The sequence below is a fragment of the Pongo pygmaeus genome, chromosome 1 (genome assembly GCF_028885625.2).
Source record: "Pongo pygmaeus isolate AG05252 chromosome 1, NHGRI_mPonPyg2-v2.0_pri, whole genome shotgun sequence".
Lineage (NCBI taxonomy): Eukaryota > Metazoa > Chordata > Mammalia > Primates > Hominidae > Pongo > Pongo pygmaeus.
In genome coordinates this window covers 14,109,295-14,128,406 of record NC_072373.2, presented here as the reverse complement: position 1 = coordinate 14,128,406, position 19,112 = coordinate 14,109,295, and the positions used below count along the sequence as shown (strand labels likewise).

At 43.6% G+C, this 19,112-nt stretch overlaps 1 protein-coding gene across 6 annotated transcripts in view; it reads right to left on the bottom strand.

The window, feature by feature from the left end:
• The window catches only part of RBM34 (RNA binding motif protein 34), a 29,070-nt gene that overhangs the window by 8,543 nt on the left and 1,415 nt on the right, over positions 1 to 19,112 (bottom strand). For 4 of the 6 annotated variants that reach the window (XM_063670953.1, XM_063670972.1, XM_063670960.1 and 1 more), the window contains exons 2-6: positions 18,890 to 19,064; positions 18,508 to 18,644; positions 12,872 to 13,100; positions 10,693 to 10,752; positions 6,371 to 6,414 (exon numbers count right to left, since the gene is read on the bottom strand). In XM_063670953.1, the coding sequence (XP_063527023.1) occupies positions 6,371 to 6,414; positions 10,693 to 10,752; positions 12,872 to 13,100; positions 18,508 to 18,644; positions 18,890 to 19,064 (645 nt within the window). The remainder of the gene's footprint in view (positions 1 to 6,370; positions 6,415 to 10,692; positions 10,753 to 12,871; positions 13,101 to 18,507; positions 18,645 to 18,889; positions 19,065 to 19,112) is intronic. The other 2 variants (XM_063670962.1, XM_063670969.1) reach the window with 1 other exon arrangement.

Here is a 19,112-nt window from a genome sequence, read left to right as displayed (position 1 = left end):
ATACTGAAGACCCCTACAGCCGGAGGAAGGGAGGAGTCCAGCTACTGGGAGAGAGGTGGGAAACATCCTCTGCACAATTCCCACTAAAGGTACAAGGCATTTGGCACAGCTTGGCTGCCCCAGGAAAAAAGCCCTGATCAGGTGCACTCCTGAGACACAGAAACACTAAGACAAGACAGCAGAGACCCTGCTGCGCCTACTCCCACCAGACTACCAAGCCAACTGACAAGCAATAGCACTTGAGATGGAGTTTCGCTCTTGCAGTCCAGGCTGGAGTGCAATGGCACCATCTCGGCTCACTGCAACCTCTAACTCCCGGGTTCAGGCGATTCTCCTGCCTCAGCCTCCCGAATAGCTGGGATTACAGACGCACGCCATCACTGTTGGCTAATTTTTGTATTTTTAGTAGAGACGGGGTTTCACCACGTTGGCCAGGCTGGTCTTGAAATCCTGACCTCGGGTGATCCGCCCACCTTGGCCTCCCAAACTAATGGATTACAGGCGTGAGCCACTGTGCCTGGCCAACAACAGCACTCTCTAAATGAGATCTTCAATAAAACTTAAAACTTTCAATCTTTAAGAGACACCTCTGGGTGGGCACGGTGGCTCATGCTTGTAACCCTAGCACTTTGGGAGGCCAAGGTGGGTGGATCGTCTGAGGTCAGGAGTTCGAAACCAGCCTGGCCAACATGGTGAAACCCAGTCTCTACTAAAAATACAAAAATGACCCGAGTGTGGTGGCGCACGCTTGTAATCCCAGCTACCTGGGAGGCTGAGGCAGGAGAATCACTTGAACCCAGGAGGCGGAGGTTGCAGTGAGCTGGGATCGCACCACTGCACTCCAGCCTGGTGACAGAGCAAGGATCCATCTCAAAAAAAAAAAAAAAAAAAGAGAGAGAGACACCTCTAAAAAAGCCAGCCACAAACTGGAGCAAAATATCTGAAACACACATAGCAGGAAAAGGTGTTATATCTAGAATATATAAATAACTCCTTACAATTGTATAAAAATAATTTAAAAGTCACTAAAAAATGGGCAAAATTTTTGTACCAACATTTCACCAAAGAATAGATACAAATAGTAAGCACATAAGATGCTTAACATCTTCAGTCACTGTGGTTGACAAACCTTTAGAATGGCTAAAATTAAATGACAATGCCAAGTGCTGGTGAGGATGTGAAGCAACTGACATTTTCATCGATAGCTGGCAGGAATGTAAAATGGTACAAGGACTTTGGAAAACAATTTTGCAGCTTCTTAGAAAGTTAAAATATACCATAAGATCTGGCAATCCGACCAGGCAGTTTCTCAAAAGAAATGATCTGTACCCAAATATTTTTTAGCATTTTTATGTATAATAGCCAAAGGCTGAAATAACCTGAATGTTCATAAACTGGTGAATGAGGCCGGGTGCGATGGCTCACGCCTACAATCCCAGCACTTTGGCAGTCTGAGGCAGGTGGATCACCTGAGGTCAGGAGTTTTAGACCAGCCTGGCCAACATGGCAAAGCCCCATCTCTACTAAAAGTATGAAAAAATTAGCTGGGCATGGTGGTATGTGTCTGTAATCCCAGCTGCTCGGGAGGCCGAGGCATGAAAATCACTTGAACCTGGGAGGTGGAGGTTGCAGTTAGCCGAGATGGTGCCACTGCACTCCAGCCTGAGCGACAGAGCAAGACTCCATCACAATACAATACAGTACAATACAATACAATACAATAAATCACAATAAATACAATACAACACAACACAATAAACAGGTGAATGGATAAACAAATGGTACTGTCATACAATGGAATACTACTGAGCAATAAAAACGAATTAATTACCAATGCATTGCAATAATAAGAACAAATCTCAGACAGGCACGGTGGCTCAAGCCTGTAATTGCAACACTTTGGGAGGCAAAGGCAGGAGGGCTACTTGAACTCAGGAGTTCAGGACCAGTCTGGGCATTAGTGACACCTTGGCTCTACTAAAAACTTAAAAATCAGCCGGGTGTGGTGGCGAGCACCTGTAGTCCCAGGTATTTAGGAGGCTGAGGCAGGAGGACTGCTTGAGCCCAGGTGATAAGGCTGCCGTGAACCATGATCGTGCCACTCGACTCCAGCCTGGGCAACAGTACAAGACACTGTTCCCCTCTTCCAACCCTCACCCACAAAAAAACAAACCTCAAAATCATTATGCTGAGCAAGTTAGACAAGAGTACATCCTGTATGATGACTCTACTTAAATAAAATTCTGGAAAAAGCAAACTAACACACAGAGACAGAAAGCAAGTGAATGGCTGCCTGAGGACAGACGTGGAGGGACATATTGCAGAGGGTTAGGAAGAAACTCGAGGTGATAAAGTGTTCAGTATCTGGACTATGGCAGTGGTTTCAAGATTGCCTACATATGTTAAAATCATAAAATTGTACATGTCAAATATGTGCAGTTTACGGGAAGTAGCCTTAATAAACTAAAAAAAAAAAAAAGGTTTTACACATTTTGGCTATAAGAAAAAGGAAAAAAGTTTTACATGGCAAAATTTCCCATAAGCCAAGTCAAAAAGCCAACAAGCTAGGGTGTGGTGGTGTGCACCTGTAGTCCCAGCTACTCGGGAGGCTGAGGCAGAATGATTACTTGAGCCTAGGAATTCCAGGCTATAGTGGACTATGATTGAGTCACCGCACTTCTGCTGAAGAACAAAGCAAGAATCTATCTCTTAAAAATAAAATAAGGCCCGGCGCGGTGGCTCATGCCTGTAATCCCAGCACTTTGGGAGGCCGAGGGGGGCAGATCACCTGAGGTCGTGAGTTCAAGACCAGCCTGACCAACATGGGGAAACCCCGTCTCTACTAAAAATACAAAATTAGCCAGGTGTAGTGGCACATGCCTGTAATCCCAGCTACTCAGGAGGCTGAGGCAGGAGACTCACTTGAACCAGGGAGGAGGAGATTATGGTGAGCTGAGATCGCACCATTGCACTCCAGCCTGGGCAACAAGAGCAAAACTCCGTCTCAAAAAATAAATTAAATAAATAGCAAATGACAAATAGAGAAAAAATATCCATAATTCATGTCACAAAAGGCTGATTTCATGAACATCCCACAGATCAATAAGACTAATAATTCAAATAAAAGAAAGCACAAATGACTCTTAAAATTACATGACAAGATGATCACTCATAAGAGAAATTCAAATTAGAAATACCACACTCAGGTTTCCAACAATCACAAAGCTCAAAAACATACTTTTTTTTTTTTTTTAAGATCGGGTCTCACTCTGTCATCCAGGCTGGAGCGTAGTGGTGCAATCATGGTTCACTGCAGCCTCCACTCTCTGGCCTCAAGTGATCCTCCCACCTCAGCCCCCAGAGTAGCTGGACTACAGGCGTGCACCACCTTGCCCAGCTAATTTTTGTATTTCTTTGTAGAGATGGGGTCTCACCATGTTGCCCAGGCTGGTCTCGAACTCCTAGGCTCATGCAATCCACCCACCTCAGCATCCCAAAGTGCTGGGATTACAGGCATGAGCCATCTTCCCTGGCCAACATACTGGTTTTATAAAGTAAAAAACTTTACTGTTGGTAAAGATGTGGGAACATGAATAGGCTGCAATCTCTACGAGACAGCAGTCAAATATGAATGCAAATACCCTTCTGACTGAGCAATGCCACTGCTAGAAGTTTATCCTACAGATAAGTTTAGCTTATGTACAAAATTACCTAAGTACAAAGTCACTCATTTACTCCAACATTATTTGTTTTGTTTTGAGAGAGCGGGTCTTGCTTGTCACTCAGGCTACAGTGCAGTGTTGTGATCACAGTTCACTGCAGCCTCAAGCTCCTGGGCTCAAGTGATCATCCCACGTCAGCTTCCCAAGTTGCTGGGACTACAGACACGTGCCTCCATGACCAGCTAAAATATTACAGCAGGTTTTGTTTGTTTGTTTGTTTGTTTTGAAGACAGGGTCTCACTCTATCACTCGGGCTGGAGTGCCAGGGGTGCAATCACAGCTCCACTTCCTGAGCTCAGGTGTTCCTTCATCTGATTCCCAAGCAGCTGGGACTACAGTGCACGGCATCATGCCTAGCTAATTTTTTGTAGAGATGGGGTTTTGCCATTTTGCCCAGGGAGGTCCTGGGCTCAAGTGATCTGCCCGCCTTGGCCTCTAATGGTGCTGAGATTACAGGCATGAGCCACTGCACCCGGCCTTTAGCATTATTCGTAATGGCCATGAGACTGGGAAAAAACTTTCTGTCCATGTGGGAGATTTGATAAAATAAATTAAGGCACAACTACAGAATACTCTAAGAAAAAGGGCATTTTTTTTAAAATGCTATAAAAATAATCACTTTCACACCAATATAAACAGATCTCCAAGTTGTAGTAAGTAGAAAAAGGGAAGGTGTGGAGTAGTGTGTATGTTGAATACCAGTGACTTAAAATGTTTTATGTGGGAAGAAGAACATCTATGCGTTATCAGTTTTTAAACGCCAAGATGTCTCTAGAAGCTTACATAAGAAACTAAAAACACTTGCCTAGGGTAGGCAATTGGCTGACTAGAGAAAAGGTGTATAATTAAATTTTATTTATTTATTTATTTTGAGACAGAGTCTCACTCCGTCGCCAAGGCTGGAGCGCAATGGCGCGATCTGGGCTCACTGCAACCTTCATCTCCTGGGTTCAAGCGATTCTCTTGCCTCAGCCTCCCAAGTAGCTGGGACTACAGGCATACGCCACCACACCCCGCTAATTTTTCTATTTTTAGTAGGGACAGTGTTTTGCCATGTTGGCCAGGCTGGTCTCAAACTCCTGTCCTCAAGTGATCCGCCCACCTCAGCCTCCCAAAGTGCTGGGATTACAGGTGTGAGCCACCATGCCCAGCCATCATTAAATTTTAAATTAAAAACAACAACAAAAAGGCAGTGGCTCATGCTCATAATCCCACTGCTTTAGAAGGCTGAGGCAGAAGGATTGCTTGAAGCCAGGGATTCAAGACCAGCCTGAAAAACATAGTGAGACTCTATGTCTACAAAAAAATAAAATAAAATAAATTAGCCATGGTGGTGTGCACACCTGTAGTCCCAGCTACTGGGGACACACTGAGATGGGAGCATCACTTGAGCCCAAAAGTTTAAGGCTACAGTAAGCCAAGATCTTGCCACTGCACTCCAGCCTGGGTGACAGAGCAAGAGCTTGTATGTTAAAAACACAAAACAAAACAAAGAAACAAAAAAACAATGAGATGGGGCTGGAGGAGAAGCTGACAGTATGGTGTCATGTTAGAAAATTCCAATTTTCTAACATATCCCACTGAATTCCTCAGTAGTACTTGTACATACACCTGTCAGAACCTCTGTTTCTGTTCAAATTTAGGTTCCTGGGTTTCAACCTCATACAGAAACAAAAGTATGACTCAAAAAGAAGGGTTGTATCTTACTAAGGTTTCTAGTCTCCACAGCACTGAACAATGCCTGGTATCTAGGAGGATCTGCATCTTTGGTTACCTCAGCAAACACTGTGGAAATCCATATATTTATCAAGTCTTAACTATACACCTGGCACTGTGATGGTTATGAGGAAAAACCGGCGAAGACCTGGTCGGCCAAATAACTCCAAATGAAGACTGAATATTGAAATGAAGTCACCAAGATGTCCAAAGGGACTGTTGTCATACAAAAGTTTGATAGAACAGGATTCCCAGAAATGTTTCTAAAGTACATTATTATATTTTATCTAATATAAAGAAGTATCTCCTTATAAACTTCATCATTTCATGTACCATTAAGAGAGAAAAACACCCAAGATATGAGACTAATAGGAAACCGGCATAAAGCTGAAGGTAAATGAAAAATAAGCCTTCCATATGGAAGGGCGAACAAGGAGACGTGTAGGTTTCATTCTTGACACTGAGTGGGAAACAAAAAAGTCCCCTGAGCACTGGAAACAAGCCACCACCAGTGTGGTCCAAAACCCTCCAACAGAGAACGCCAAGTGGTCACAGGCTGGCAGTATACCCAGGTGACCAGCACAAGCAAACATGAATTCTCTCTGGAAAAACACAAGAAATATGGCATTTGTAATCTGTATGAGAAAATTTAGGCATGAAATTTTACACTCTCTTCCAAACACTAAAAACATTCTTAAAATTTTTCATGGCTCATTTTCCAGTAATATTTTCTATGACTCTATAATTTATATTATGGCTTAAAGAAAAACGTGACAAATGTAAAGGCTCTCAAATACAGAAGCAAACAGTCAATCATGCTCTATTATCCAAATATATTAATAAAATCTATGCAATGTTAAGAAATGGTCTAACTTTTTAGCCAAAAAGGAAGAAAGTTTAAGGTGACTCCCTTCCTCTAATTATAGACTTACTTTATTGCTGCCAACTTTTTGGATAGAGTTCCCTCTGCTGGAATCTTTCAAGAGAAAAAAAAAGTATTAAAGACAGTATTTGAAATATTACCTCAAATTAATATTTTAAGTGAAGTCTAAGTATCTAACTCCAGTACACTGTGATCAAAAACATTCTAGGGAAATAAACAAATCAGAAACAATTGTCCTAATTTTTTTTTTTTTTTTCTGTTTTTTTTTGAGACGGAGTCTCACACTGTCACCCAGGCTGGAGTGCAGCGGCATGATGTCGGCTCATTGCAAGCTCCACCTGCCGGGTTCACAACATTCTCCTGCCTCAGCCTCCTGAGTAGCTGGGACTACAGGCACCCGCCACCACGCCCCGCTAATTTTTTGTATTTTTAGTAGAGACGGGGTTTCACTGTGCTAGCCAGGATGGTCTCGATCTCCTGACCTCGTGATCCACCCACCTCGGCCTCCCAAAGTGCTGGGATTACAAACATGAGCCACCGTGCCTGGCCAATCATCCTAATGCTATATGAAATGAAGCTCATGGCTTAGGATAAGTTTTTCCAATGAAACCATCATGCTCAGATTTAACAGGCAGGGACTCAAAAACCCAGACAGAAGTTAAGATACTGGGCTCTCAAATTGCATCAGATGACTCCTAGAGGGAGGACGCCAGGAAGAGACACAGACGATGAAAGACACATGAAAACTGTAAGGAAAAGGCCGGGCGCGGTGGCTCACGCCTGTAATCCCAGCATTTTGGGAGGCTGAGGCGGGCGGATCATGAGGTCAGGAGGTCGAGACCATCCTGGCTAACACGGTGAAACTGCGTCTCTACTAGAAATACAAAAAAATTAGCCGGACGTGGTGGCGGGCACCTGTAGTCCCAGCTACTCGGGAGGCTGAGGCAGGAGAATGGCGTGAACCTGGGAGGCGGAGCTTGCAGTGAGCCCAGATGGCACCACTGCACTCCAGCCTGGGTGACAGAAGACGACTCCGTCTCAAAAAAAAAAAAAAGGAAAAATGTTAAGGAAAAAGAAATGTTTATAAATTAACATTTTATCGTGTATTCTAATACAATTTTTAAATATGTCTAACTAAACTGATGAATAATATAAAAAGACATATTGTATCACCTGTATCTCTAAGAGTTTATATATTCTAACAGGCAAAAAAATGCATGGTGTCCATTGTGCAGGTATGGGAATCTCTTTTATATGCAGGTTCACTTTATTTTCAGTCATATATAGCCTCCTTTAAGAGTGGATGGGGCAGGTAGGGAAAACTTTATGGAAGAGGCAGAAATACATGTCAACAACTACAGCTGTCGACAACATGCCAAATGCAACCAGGTACTGAGAAGATCAAGGTGAAAAGACACCAACCCTGCTAGTTCACAATCTAGAACATAAATGCCTTGTAGGGCAGTTATTATAAATCTTTTCTGGAAAGCCTATTTTCTTTCTCAGTAACCTGACAGTTTACATAGTAAAACTATGAAATTCTAACTATTTCTTCTGTTTGCAGTTTATCTTGCTAAAATTGCTAACACAGTCAAACTCTCAAACCTCAAAAAAACAGTACAAGACATAGAAATGTCTAAATGAATAATCAACATGTGAATGACATCATCAAAACACATTTATTGGGTGCCTTCTGTACAGGGTCTACATCCCGTTATTTGTTTGGTTTTGTATTATTTTGTTTGTTTGTTTTTGAGACAGAATCTCGCTTTGTCGCCCAGGCTGGAGTGCAGTGGCACAATCTTGGCTCACTGCAACTTCTGCCTCTCAGGTTCAAGCGATTCTCCCTCCTCAGCCTCCCAAGTAGCTGGGATTACAGGCCCCCGCCACCATGCCCAGCTAGTTTTTGTATTTTTAGTAGAAACGGGGTTTTGCCATGTTGGCCAGGCTGGTGTCGAACTTCCGAACTCAAGTGATCCGCCTTGGCCTCCTAAAGTGCTGGGTTACAGGCATCAGCCACTGCACCCGGCCTACATCCTGTCATTAAAGATATTAATACATAAGTACAACATAAGGCAATAAAGTACAGGAATAATGCAGAGGAAAAAATATCATTTAATGATATAAAGTATCAGAAAAGCTTTGAAGAAGGGACATTTTAGCCACATACTGAAAAATACTTTCATAGGCAAAAATGGTACCTTAAGGAAGGATTCCAGGCAAAACAAATGGACTGGCAAAGGGACAAAGGTGAGAAAACCCATGCGTAGAGGAACACAGGACGGGCGGGGCCACACTGGAGAACTGCCAAGCTAAGAATTAAGGATGTATTTCACTGACAGTGAGAATAATTAACACAATCTACAGGTGCTGGTAACCCAAGAAGAAGTAAGACAGAGTATTTGTAACCACAGCTTACAGTCTGGTGGAGGAGGCAAACAGCAATTTCAGTAGAGTGTACTAAGTACTGTAATGAGGGATGGGTGCTGTCAAATGCATAGCAGGGACACACTGGTAGCCTAGAGACTGGGGAGAATCAAGGCAGGCTCCCCAAAGGGGAGAAGGCAATAGCAGGCCCAGTGAGGGGTGTGTGTGTGGCGGCTGGGGGGATGGGGGGGAAGGGCGTTTCATTAATGCAAGGCAGGGAAAGAGGTAAGGGTTCCGGGAAGAAGAGCTTCAGGAAGACTGAGTTGACAGTGTTTTGTTGGACAAATTAGAGGAAGACTGAAGGTAGGAACCACAATAGGCCTCTGCGACTATTCTGACAGGAGGTAATGAGAACTTAGGTAGGACAAGGAAAAAAGAAAGGAATGACTCATATTAGGAAGAAATCACAGTTGAAAAACGGGCAGGAATGGCAAACGCTAGCATGGGTGAGCCAATGAAGAGTCAAAGGCAACCACAAAACCTGCAGCCTGGGCGCCACTAAATACCACAGAAAAATCAGTAGGCAGCATAGGGTTGGGGTGAGAATGGATGAAGTAAGCAGATATACTGAAATCGGGGTCTGGCAAGACACCCACACTAATGCGTCAGCCAAAGGTCTAATACGGGGAAATGGAACTCAGAAGGACAGACAAAAGATATGTGATGACAGTGGGAAATAAATACCCTGACAGAAATTATGGGCACTGTCAAAGCTTCGGGTAACGTCTACTTCTATAGAAGTGGGCAGTTGTGCCTCCTCTAACATTTGGCAATTCCTGAAGATATTTTCCATCGTTAAACTGATGTGCAGGGGGCGCTACCAGCATCTAGTGGGTAAAGACCATGGATGTTACTAAACATCCTATAATACAAAGGGCAGCCTTCAACAACAAAGAAGTATCCAGCCCAAAATGTCAACTGTATGAAAGTTGAGAAACTCTATTCTAGAGAATCACATGAGAAAGAGCAATTAGAAACAAGAAAAAGGCTAAGCGCAGTGACTCACACCTGTAATCCCAGCACTTTGGGAGGCTGAGGCAGGCGAATCACCTGAGGTCAGGAGTTTGAGACCAGTCTGGATAACATGGTGAAACCCTGTCTGGACTAAAAATACAAAAATTAGCCGGGCGTGGTAGCGCACACCTGTAATCCCAGCTACTTGGGAGGCTGAGGCATGAGAATTGCTTGAACCCAGGAGGTGAAGGGTGCAGTGAGCCGAGATCGCACCACTGCACTCCAGCCTGGGTGAGACACAGCGAGACTCTGTCTCAAAAAAAAAAAATAGAATAAACATTTCCTATATTCTAATATACATTAATTATGTAATAGTGTCCAAAAATGTACACTACGGTACGTCAACTAACTATGCCTATGCAGTTAAAAAAAAAAAAATCATGTATGGGAAAACCAAATATAAATGATACTTATTTCCTGCTCCAAAGAATGTGGCTATAACTGGTCCAGAGGGCTGAGCTGGTAAAATCCAACTCACTTCTATAAAGTTTTAATATTAAATTGACATAAATACTTTATCTGTCTGTGCTCAGAGAACAAAGACTGTTTGCAGCAATCATACCCACCTCCCATACTAATGCATATGATGGGACATAGGAAGAGAATGCCTAGGATTCCAGCAATAATAATCAGTATTAACTTTTCAGCCTATTCTGTTGACACAGTAAATAAGTCACCCATCCACCCTCCAAAGTACATTGCAGGCTTTCGTAGCAAGAGTATCATTTTATTAAGTAAACTCACTACATTATTTAAAAAGTTCAAGAGTCAGCAGTAGATAGTAAGAGCAACTCTTTTCTTGGGTTAAATTTGAATCTATTGATTCAAAAGGTTAAAGTGCTCCACCATCTCACTAACAGCAAGAAGTTAATCTGACTTAAATGCAATAAATTTTAATATTATGTAATTTTACAGGGGAATGAAACATACCAGAGAACGAAATCGTACAGATTCTATTTGTCCATACTCTTTAAAAAACGACTTCAGCTTCTAAAATTAAAATGATACATACACATTAGCTCACCTTCAGAACATCAAACACATGCTACAAAAATTAAGAAAAATTGTCTGATAATCCTTTACTGCCAGGTATTTTTTTTTTTTTGAGACAGAGTCTTGCACTTTCGCCCAGGCTGGAGTGCAGTGGTGTGATCTCGGCTCACTGCAACCTCCACCCCCGCGGCTTCAAGCGATTCTCATACCTCAGCCTCCCAAGTAGCTGGGATTACAGGCGCCCGCCACCATGCTCAGCTAATTTTTGTATTTTTAGTAGAGACGGGGTTTCGCCATGTTGGCCAGTTTGGTCTCGACCTCCTGACCTCAGGTGATGCAACCGCCTCAGCCTCTTGAAGTGCTGGGATTACAGGCATGCGCCACCATACCCAGCCTACTGCCAGTTTTTAAGAACATTTCAGGAAAGTAGGTGACTATTCAGTTGGATGAACAAAAAAATTTTACTGAAACTTGTGAGACTCTGTCCCAAAAAAAAAAAAAAAAGAAAACACAATTCAAGCTCCTATTAGTATCCATCGGATGTATGCTTTTCTTTCAATCTTTTATAACCTTTATCACATGTAAATTAAGGATAGACTTATAACTTCCATAGACTCTCTCATGTTTTCACATTGGTTTAAACCAGGAATAAACTTTTTTTTTTTTTTTTTGAGACAGAGTCTCACTCACTGTCACCCAGGCTGGAGTGCGGTGGCACGATCTTGGCTTCTGCAACCTCCCCCTCCTGGGTTCAAGCAATTCTCCTGCCTTAGCCTCCAAAGTAGCTGGGATTACAGGCATGTGTCACCACACCCAGCTAATTTTTGGGACTTTCAGTAGAGAAGGTGTTTCACCATGTTGGCCAAGCTGGTCTCGAACTCCCGACCTCAGGGGATCCACCCACCTTGGCCTTCCAGAGTGCTGGGATTACAGGTGTGGGCCACCACGCCTGGCCTCAAAAAGGTTTTTCTACTGTTTTTAATCAAGTAGAGTTTAAATTGTCCTTCAAAATATGAGCAGGATGCCGAGCTAAGGATTGCAACAGTTACTATCACATGAACATGCAGAAGCAAAGGGCAGGTTTTGCTTCAGTGATCGTCACACAACGGAAGACACTCAGGACATCTTCATTCTTTAAACAACACATATTTACTATGCACAAGGCACCACTTCAGGTGTCAAGAGACAGAACGAGGCCGGGTGTGGTGGCTCACGCCTGTAATCCCAGCACTTTGGGAGGCCGAGGCGGACCGATCACAAGGTCAGGAAATCGAGACCATCCTGGCTAGCACAGTGAAACCCCGTCTCTACTAAAAATACAAAAAATTAGCTGGGCGTGGTGGCAGGCGCTTGTAGTCCCAGCTACTCGGGAGGCTGAGGCAGGAGAAGGGCGTGAACCCGGGAGGCGGAGCTTGCAGTGAGTGGCGATGGCGCTACTGCACTCCAGACTGGGCAACAGAGCGAGACTCTGTCTCAAAAAAAAAAAAAAAAAAAGAGAGACAGAATGATGAAAAAAGAGGATCAGGCCCAGTGGCTCATGCCTGAAGTCTCAGCGCCTTGGGAGGCTAAGAGGGCAGATCACTTGAGCCCAGGAGTTTGAGACCAGCCTGGGCAACATAGTGAGACCCTGTCTCTACAAAAAAACACAAAAATTAGCCAGGTGTGGTGGTGTGCGCCTGTAGTCCCAGCTACTCAGGAGGCTGAGGCAGTAAGATCACTTGAGTCCAGGAGTTTGAGGCTGCAGTGAGCAATGATCGTGCCACTACACTCCAGTCTAGGTGACAGTGAGAACCTGTCTTAAAAAAGAAGAAAAAAGAAAAACATCTTTAAACATATGGAGCTTACTTTCTAGTGGCATATAACAGGAGATAAGGCTGAAAGAAAGAAACCAGGCAGGAGGTCACTGCAATATTCAAATATAATCTGCAAAAGCCTGAATCGGCAGGGACTACAGGAATGAAAAGGAGGGGGTGGATATTGGAATCCATTTATATTAGGATGATTTATGTAATAATTTACAATGAAGTTATATCCATGACTTATTATTGAATGCTTATTCAACACAGGAAGAACAAAGTTATTAACTTCTCTGAACTTTTACTATATACAAACTCACCTTCTTATTACATGTAACAGGCAAATTCCCAACAAACACAGTTCTCTCATTCTTTAATCTCTCTTCTTCTTGGTTGATTTGAATTTTCTTTCTTTGACTGACAACTGTGTCATCTATATCACCAAGTATTTTTCTATCTGCTACTTTAACACCAGGTTGAGAATTTTTCCTTTTCTGCCCTTGTATCTGGTGAATTTCTTCTAAATCAGCACTCGCTAGAGCGCTTTCCCTTTTTAAGGCAAAAAATAAAACAAAATAAGCAGTAAGAGTCATGCCAGTTAGGTCTAGTATTTGACAAAGCACAGCCCTACCCTCCCGACTAGAAATATTTCCCAATGTCTTCTGAATTTTCCTAGATTTACCACTCACAAATATATCAAAATTTTTAGAGCAGCACTATCTAGAAACTGACTAGTATCTTTAGAAAAAAAATGATTTAACTCAAGAGTTAGAAAAAGTTAAGCTCTTTTTTTTTTTTTTTTTTTTTTGAGACAGGGTCTTGCTCTGTCACCCAGGCTGGAATGTAGCAGCGTAATCACAGCTCACTGCAGCCTCAACCTCCTAGGCTCAGGCAATCCTCCCACCTCAGCCTCCCAAGTAACTGGGACCACAGGCGCATGCCGCCATACCTGGCTTTTTTTTTTTTTTTTTTTTTTTGAGATGGAGTTTTGCTCTGTCACCCAGGCTGGAGTGCAATAGTGCAATTTCGGCTCACTGAAACTTCTGCCTCTCGGGTTCAAGTGATTCTCCTGCCTCGGCCTCCCAAGTATCTGGGATTACAGGTGGCCGCCATCACGCCGGGCTAATTTTTGTATTTTTAGTAAGAGATGGGGTTTTGCCATGTTGGCCAGGCTGGTCTTGAACTCCTGACCTCAAGTTATCTGCCCACCTCGGCCTCCCAAAGTGCTGGGACTAAAGGTGTGAGCCACCGTGTCCAGCCTTTTATACATACATACACACATACATACATACATACATTTGTTTATTTATTTATTTATTTTTTTTTTTTTTTGAGACAGAGTCTAGCTCTGTCTCCCAGACTGGAGTATAGTGGTGCAATCTCGGCTCACTGCAACCTCCGCCTCCCTGGCTCACAACGATTCTCTTGCCTCAGCTTCCCAAGTAGCTGGGATTGCAGGCGCCTGCCACCATGCCCAGCTAATTTTTTTTTTTTTTTTTTTTTTTTTTAGCAGAGACGGGGTTTTCACTGTGTTGGCCAGGCTGGTCTCGAACTCCTGACCTCTTGATCCGCCCACCTCGGCCTCCCAAAGTGTTGTGATTACAGGCATGAGCCACTGCGCCCGGTCTCCTTTTATATTTTTTTGTAGAGACAGGGTTTTGCTATGTTGCCCAGGCTGGTCTTGAACTCCTGAGCTCAAGCCATTCGCCCACCTCAGCCTCCCAAAGTGCTAGGGTTACAGGCATGAACCACTGCACCTGGCAAGAATAAGTGAAGCTCAATTTTTGAACACGTTAAATCTGCCAGGCAACAGCAGCAGCAAGTTCATCTAAACAAAAGCTGATTCACTTAAAGCTCCTGGAGATTTAGTTTACACTCTATCAGTGCCTAATTTCATTTTCTACTCTAGACCTTTAGGGGCACTATCACACTCCCTGAGAGTCTAAAAAGGTTAATATGGCAGCAGAGTACTTACTCTGTAAAAGCAATATGGCCGATAGGAAAAACCAGATTCCCTACTTCTAATACTTCTGTAATATTTAAAGGACTCTTACCAAAAGTAAATTGTGAAATGGTAAATACAATATAAAGTATTGCTGGATATGGATAAGCAAGGTCTGAGCATCAATCTGAAAGGAGAACTAAAGGATATTAAGGAGTGAGGGAAGAGAAGAGCTAGTAAGAATCATAAAAATGACTCACTCATCAGCAAATACTTACCGTGTTCCTACTCAGTTCTAGACTCTGAGGATACAAAGATAAAGAAACAATCAAAGGCCTCCAATAGTGTAGTGAAGAGACAGACCAAGTTCACAATAAAATGGTAACAGCTATAATACATGGTATGCAAACATAAACGAGAAAGGCTTCTCAGAGGAGGAAATCAGTGTCTGGCACATAGTCCAATAAAAGCTGACTGTTATTACTCCTCCCCTGAGGACAGGGTCCATGTCTAGTGTTTTGCTCACTACAGTATATAAAGTACCTAGCAGGAGTGAAAGGAAACGAGACAGTACAGTAAGATGGGAACCAGCTCAGAAGAGACCTTCAATGTTACACGAAAGTGCTTAGATTTTATCCTACTGAAGACGAGGAGACACTGAAGACTCTGAGAGCATCTAAAAAAGATCATTTGGGCAGAAGAGTAGAAGATAATTAGAAACGGGATAAGGTTGGAGAAGGGAGACCAGTAAGGAGATGGTTACAACAGTGTGTATCTGAGAAGACTGACCAGACTGACCACAGCAGGGAAGGAGGTGAACACGAAAAAGCAGATTAAAGAGATAATCAAAAAACAGCATCATCAGGACTTGGCAACTTATTAGCTAAGCAAGGAGAGGAAAGAAGACAGGATGACTCTCGGGCCACTAACTTAGGCAACTAGAAGGCTAGTGGTAGTGCTCATGCCAAGGAACAGGTCTGATGAGAATGATGAGCTCCCAGTGGAGCATTCTTACCTGGTGGTACATATGGAATAAACAGGTGCAAATGCCAGGAGGCAAACAAACATACACGTCTGGAGATCAGGAGATCACGGTGGGCACAAGAGATACTGTCCCCAACAAAGGGTGACAAAGGGTCACAAGAACATGACCAAGAATGAGACCCCTGAGGGAAATGCACATTTAAAGAGCAGTCAGAGGAAAAGATACCACAGTAACACCAAGAAAGAATTGGCAAGAGGAAAATCAGAAGAGATTTCTCTCAGAGAATCCAGTAGCTTCAACAAGAAAAGCAGCCACGTGAAAGGTAACAGAGGACTCATAAGACAAAAGCTGCACTGCCCATTACATATGTCAGAGAGGTCAGGGTGGCCTCAGTGAGCACTGCTTCAGTGGCACAGTCAGGACGGAGAATAAAACCCACCACCACCAGAATGCAAGTGCGTGGAAAGGTGAACAGATCAAGAAAAGGGAGAAAGTACAAGAACAGACTACTTTTCCTAAAAGCTAGACTGAAGGGAAGGACTGTGGGAATGGTAGCAAACAGAGACACGCATTTACATGGGTTTTTTTTTTGGCAGATAGGGGGAATGTCCTTTTTAAAGATTAGAATCTTGAGCACGTCTATATAACAGAAAGAGGGATAAGGGCCGGGCACGGTGGCTCACGCCTGTAATCCCAGCACTTTGGGAGGCCAAGGCGGGTGGATCACCTGAGGTCAGGAGTTCGAGGCCAGCCTGGCCAACATGGTGAAACCCCATCTCTACCAAAAAAATACAAAAATTACCTGGGTGTGGTGGTGGGCGCCTGTAATCCCAGCTACTCAGGAGGCTGAGGTAGGAGAATCGCTTGAACCCGGAGGCAGAGGTTGCAGTGAGCCAAAATTGCACTGTTGCTCTCCAGCCTGGGCGACAACAACGAAACTCCATCTCAAAACAAACAAACAAAAAAAACGAGGGATAAGGGAAAGAGGGGAACGTGGATGGATCTGACGGCACAATCCCTAAAAAGGCAGAAGAACATATGTGGTACACACAGCACCCAGGTGGCTGAGTTAATCTCGGACAAGAGGGAAGACACTTTTCTCTAAGAAAGAGGGGAAGAAACAAGGCTGTGTACAGATGCATTAAGTTTAAATAGGACAAAAAGTAGCAGTTCCCAACTGTTAGTGACTAACAGCTCCAGAACTGGTACAAAGGTCTTCAGTTGAAAGGAGAAAAGGGAAAAGGAAATAAGGGGCTTGAAGAGAGTGGCAAAGAAGAGAGGAATGAAGACTGTTAGCTAGGTACATGTGATAGGATCACTATTTGCACCTTGATTCAAATACACTGTTAAACAACGTTATGCTGGCCAGGCATGGTGGGTCATGCCTGTAATCCTAGCACTTTGGGAGATGGAGGTAGGAGGATGGTTTGAGCCCAAGAGTTCAGGACTAGCCTGGGCAACATAGCAAGACCCTGTTTCTATTTTTTTATTAAAAAAAAAAAAAATGCTGACTGGATCACTTGAGTCCAGGAGTTTGCGACCAGCCTGGGCAACATGGCAAAATCCCATCTCTACAAAACATACAAAAATTAGCTGGGCATGGTGGTGCATGCCTATAGTCTAAGCGACTCAGGAGGCTGAGGTGGGCGGCTGGATTGAGTCTGGGAAGCAAAGATTGCAGTTAGCCACAATCGCACCACTGCACTCCAACCTGGGTGACAGAGCCAGACCTTGACTCAAAAAAAAAAAAAAAGTTAATGAGGGAAATGAATAAATTTAAGAACACCAAACTCGGCCAGGTGCGATGGCTCACGTATGTAATCCCAGCACCTTGGGAGGCTGAGGCAGGTGGATCATGAGGTCAAGAGCTCAAGACCAGACTGGTGACACCCCGTCTCTACTAAGAATACAAAAATTAGCTGGGTGTGATGGCACGCGCCCATAGTCCCAGCTGCTCAGTAGGCTGAGGCAGAAGAATCACTTGAACCCGGGAGGCAGAGGTTGCAGTGAGTCGAGATTGCGCCACAGCACTCCAGCCTGGGCGACAGAGTGAGACTCCATCTCACAAAAAAAAAAAAAAAAAAAATTTTTTTTATTTAAAAAGCAAACCAGGCCAGGTGCAGTGGCTCATGCCTGTAATCCCTGCACTTTGGGAGGCTGAGGTGGGTGGATCACCTGAGGTCAGGAGTTCGAGACCAACCTGGCCAACATGATGAAACTCTGTCTCTACTAAAAATACAAAAAAATTAACCAGGCATGGTGGCGCCTGTAATCCCAACTCCTTGGGAGGCCTGAGGCAGGAAAAATCACTTGAACCCGGGAGGTGGTGGTTGCAGTGAGCTGAGATCAGGCCACTGCACTCCAGTCTGGACAAAAAGGGCAAAACTCCATCTCAAAAAAAAAAAACGCAAACCAAATTATTTTATATACATGCTGAAATATTTATAGATGAAACATAAATTTTCATTTTGCTTCCAAATAATGAGGGGGTGGCTGGGCGAGGTGGCTCACACCTGTAATCCCAACACTTTCGGAGGCCGAGGTGGGCAGATCGCTTGAGGTCAGGAGTTCCAGACCTGCCTGGCCAACATGGTGAAACCCTGTCTCCACTAAAAATACAAAAATCAGCTGGGCATGGTGACGCAAGCCTGTAGTCCCACCTACTCAAGGAGAATCGCTTGAACCTGGGAAGCAGAGGTTGCAGTGAGCTGAGATCACTGCACTCTACTGCAGCCTGGGCATGGCATCAAGACTCCATCTCAAAACAAACAAACAAACAAACACAAATAATGAGGGGGTATATGAGTGGGGTAAAAATACAAAAAGGTTGGCCAAATATTAGTATTGCTGATGCTGAGTACATGGGGTTTCTTAGCCTTTTCAACTTTTCTATATGTACTGGATTTTCCATAATAAAATTTTTGAAAGAAAGTAGAAATATGAAATAAAACTAAGACGAATATTGCAAGTATAGGAATGTTAATTTACCATCTAATTTCTTTAACATCAAATAAGAGAATTTTACCAACCTGTTTGCCAACTTTTTTTCTGCGTTAGTGTGTTTCTTCTTCGCTTTCACTTTTTTTGCAGGTTCTTGCGAAAGCGGTCTTTCAATCTGGGATGTACTTTCTTCTTTCTCATTCCATTTCGTTTTTTTGATGGTTTCCTTTTTAAAAGTTTGAAGTTATATTTGAGACCCCATACTTTTAGAATTCTGACCCTAAGCCATAATTTAGTCTTTCTAAATGAGCATCTCTTCTCTCTCAGTGGTATGTAAGAGTCATGAAAGGTTACTTAAAATGAATCCTGTCTGCCCCCTTTAGAAATCACACTTCACGCGGTAGGTAAGAAGACTGTTTTGTACGTAAGTGGTTCTAACGAGCTATTCGGGAAGAAAGCCCAGTGACTTACTTTAGGCACAGGCACGTACACGGGTTGAATCTGGGGCTCCAGAGAACTGAAGAGGGACGCCAGCCGACCGGTGCCACCTCTGGAATGGTGCTCGCCGCGGAATAAGCTACTGGCGACCTGTCCAACCCTGTAGTCTCCCGGCGGACTCCCGCGAACGCCGTCGTCAGGGTTCTTTCTAGAAACGGACACCAGAAACTCAGCCACGCCACGCACCACCGCTTCG